Genomic DNA, 3,684 nt, shown 5'->3' with positions numbered 1-3,684 from the left:
CTTTTTCTGGTTGTTTCCAAGCCCTTTATCCTGTCAGCAATGGCATATGACCGGCATATCACCATCTGTCACCCATTGATGTACACAGCCACAATGTCCCCCCTGGTCTGCTTGTGTCTTTCATTGGGTGTCTATGCAATGGGGTTTGTGGGGGCCGTGGCCCACACAGTGTGCATGGTCAGACTGACCTTCTGTGCTGACCACCTGGTTGACCACTACATGTGTGACATCCTGTCCCTTCTTGAGCTCTCTTGCACCAGCACCCATGTGAATGTGCTGGTAGTTTTCGTGGTTGTGGGCATTGATATCGGTGTGCCCGTTGTTATCATCTTCATTTCTTATGCCCTCATCCTCTCCAGCATTCTCCACATTCGTTCCACTGAGGGCAGGTTCAAAGCCTTCAGCACCTGTGGCTCCCACATAATTGTGGTTTCCCTTTTCTTTGGATCTGGGGCATTCATGTATCTCAAGCCATCTTCTCTTCTACCAATGAGCCAGGGAAAAGTGTCCTCCTTGTTCTATACCACTGTGGTGCCCATGCTGAACCCGTTAATCTACAGTCTGAGGAACAAGGATGTCAAAGCTGCTCTGAAGAAAACCTTGAGCAGAACATTGTTCTCCCAAGAAAGGGGCAATACTTAGGGAAGGGACATTCCTCCTTCCATAGGTGATGCAGGTTCCAGTGGTTACATGGAGGAAGTGGTAACTCTTTCTCAAACAAGTTTATCTTTCCCATCTTAAGCATCCTTTAATTTTTATGTTTTAAAGGATTTTATTTATTTTTAGAGAGGGGGGAAGGGAGGGAGAAAGAGAAAGTGAGGAAACACTGTCGTGTGAGAGAAACATCAATCAGTTTCCTTTTGTAAGTGGCCTGACCAGGGACAGAATCCGCAACCCAGGCATGTGTCCTGACTGGGAATCAAACCAGCAGCCTTTCAGTTTGGTGGCCCAACACACTGAGCCACACCAGTCAGGGGTGTATTTTTCAATTACTTTGTTTCAGTGAGTCATCTGTTTTCTGCTGGGACCCTGACTGGTATGTTTTCCAGTAAAGGGTGGAAGAGTTCTATGCCTCAGGTTTGTAAATCCACAGCCTCGTGGTACTGTGTCAAGGCAGATAGAGTTGCCTTTTGGTTTAAAAGAAAACTGTAAGTTTAAATATTTTTGTGAAACAACATGTGAAATGCTGTGAAAAGACTTCTTACTTAAGATTCTCTTTAGGAAAATGCTCTACTATTTGGAAAAATGAAGTTTGGATGGATATGTAGTTTTGCCTTTGAGATGGTACAGATCAGTAAAAGTAAATTCAAAAGAATGAGAGCGAAATGAGAGAATTGTGCTTTAGACAGCACAAGGCAGATGGACAGCATTGAACTCTTGTGACTGTGGCAGGGGGAGGAACAGAGCAGCAAAAAGACCCAGAAAGAGCAGAGACTAAGGAATTGGAGGGTGGGATCAAATCTGAGCTCTTAGCTTTTACCCTGCAGCTCTGTGCCCTTAACCAACTTGCTTGATGTCTCTAAGCATTGATGCTTTTTGTCTTTAAGAACTTTGTTGAAGAATTATTAAAACAATTAAATGCTAAGTACTCAGTAGGTTTTCCTTTCATCCTTGTTAGATCCTATGCCATGTAGTATATGGGCACTTTCATGAATTTATCGTATGAACCTAGGACAATTGTTTTATCTTTCTGTGTTCATGCCTGCTTCTATGAAAAAATGATTATGCTCAATCAGATGATTTCTGCATTCCATTTAATACATATATTTGTGTATTGACTGGGTAGTACATGTCCATTTAAAATTGTTACCCAAGAGCCCTGGCCAGTATGGCTCAGTTGGTTGGAATATCATCTCATACCCAAAAGATCGCTGGTTTGACTCCTGATCGGGGCATATACGTAGGTTGCACATTTGATCTTTGCTCCAGGCACATATAGGAAACAACCAATTGATGTTTCTCTCTCATGGCAATGTTCTCTCTCTCCCTTCCTCTCTCTCCTCCTTCTCACTCTAAAAGCAATGCATCAATGTCCTCAGGTGAGGAGTTTTTGGAAATGCTTCCCATAGAATAATCAGTGAAAGAAAAATCCCCCTTTACTCCAGTTTTCTGAGTCCTCCTATACCTCCCACTGAGTCCATCACAGTTGCTTGTAACTTGTATATTTTTAGACAATCTTTGCATTATGGCACCTGTGGATACATACATAGGATCTTGTCCTTGTTTTCAAAGTCTTAGAAAAGCTGCTTTAACATGTATTTGTTACTGAAAATTAATTAGATAAGTAAGGAATGGGGAGGATTACTGTGATAAGGAAATGAATAAAAAGCAGGAAACATGTATGTGAATGGTGGTGGGTAGCCCAGAAGAGGGAGAGATAAAGGAATCCTGGGAAACCAAGGGGGCCTCAGCTCTTGCTTTGAGCTCTTGCTGTGCAGCCCAGAACACGGCTCACAGCAAGAATTGTTTTTTCTCATCTCTTGCCTCCAACTTGATTTTTATGACAAGTTTCTTCATATGGATGTTTTATATCTAATTCATATGTTTTACTACTGTATATTATTTTATTTTTCATATTATGAGTAATACTTGCTTACTACACTTATTCAATAAATGTTTCCATTTTTCCCTAATTAGGATACATCCTTAGGGAATCACTGAATGACAAAGATTCTTGAATTTTATTGTAAATTCCCTCTAGAAGGTGTATTTGCACTCACTGGCAGCATAAACATATTCACATGGTCTGCTCTTGGCCAGCACTTGGGAAAAATTATTACCTTTCATTTTGGTTGTCGTGTTGTCTCCTCCCTTTATATCTTTTTCCCCTCTATTTTGTAAATTACTTGTGAATCTAAATGGGTGAAAAAGAGAAAAGTCGCAACAAAATTGAAAACACTTTTCTTCCTCCTTTTCCTTCCTTGTATGCTCCCCTTATTTCGTAAATGACTTTCCTTGACTTGATCCTGTGTCTGGTAAACTTTTCCATCCTGGGAAGGGAAGATGCTCGCAGTCCTTATCTCTGTGATAGTCTATTTTGAGATTCCTTTCTGAAATCTCTTTTCTCTATTTTGGATGGTTTCAGGGTCCTGGCTCTGTGCTTGCACAGCACACTGCCCTTAACCTACTAAGTGCTCATTTACTTTTCTGTGTCCACCCGCACCATCAATTAGACTCTTTCCTGCAAGCAAAGTCCATGTTGATGTATCCCCCACACCTAGCACAGTACCTGATGCATGTAGAGTGGGAGGGTGGGGACACATGGGTGTTGGATGCAAGAATGAAGCACCTCATAGTTTAAGGGCTGACTTGCTCAAGGGACTTTCCTGTTTTTATTTTCTGGCAACATATTCTTTTATTCCCCACAGTGCGTGCACAGACACGTGCTTGGTCCCTACTATACCATCGCCCTGATGCCTTGATTAGAGTCTTCCTATATTTCATTCATGATCCTCAATTCTAGGCACTTGTCTCCTGGTGGCTGTAGCAGGAAGTAGATCCTGTCTTAGATCTGGGGATTCCCCCTTAGGTTTGGGGTTAGAAACCCCAACTTTCCATTCCTTCATTTGGTAAAATGTATATAGTGTTGGATAAAATGGTTAGCTTATGCAAGCTCTAAATTGCTATCCAACTGAACATAGGGCTGACAAATGAGTACATTCTATATCTTCCCAGAAATGCTTC

The 3,684-nt window shown here is 41.7% G+C and overlaps 1 protein-coding gene across 1 annotated transcript; it reads left to right on the top strand.

Annotated features, from left to right (window-relative positions):
* Positions 1 to 3: 3 nt before the first annotated feature.
* LOC118987882 (olfactory receptor 145-like) lies at positions 4 to 642 on the top strand (the record flags this gene model as incomplete). Its single annotated transcript, XM_037047231.1, has 1 exon — positions 4 to 642. A coding segment is annotated over one exon (639 nt), but the record flags the coding sequence as incomplete, so codon positions are not given.
* Positions 643 to 3,684: the final 3,042 nt, after the last annotated feature.

Source organism: Sturnira hondurensis, unplaced genomic scaffold, assembly GCF_014824575.4.
Source record: "Sturnira hondurensis isolate 20B ecotype Veracruz unplaced genomic scaffold, ASM1482457v3 Scaffold0005338, whole genome shotgun sequence".
In the NCBI taxonomy this organism is placed as follows: Eukaryota; Metazoa; Chordata; class Mammalia; order Chiroptera; family Phyllostomidae; genus Sturnira; species Sturnira hondurensis.
This window is presented reverse-complemented; position numbering and strand designations above follow the sequence as displayed.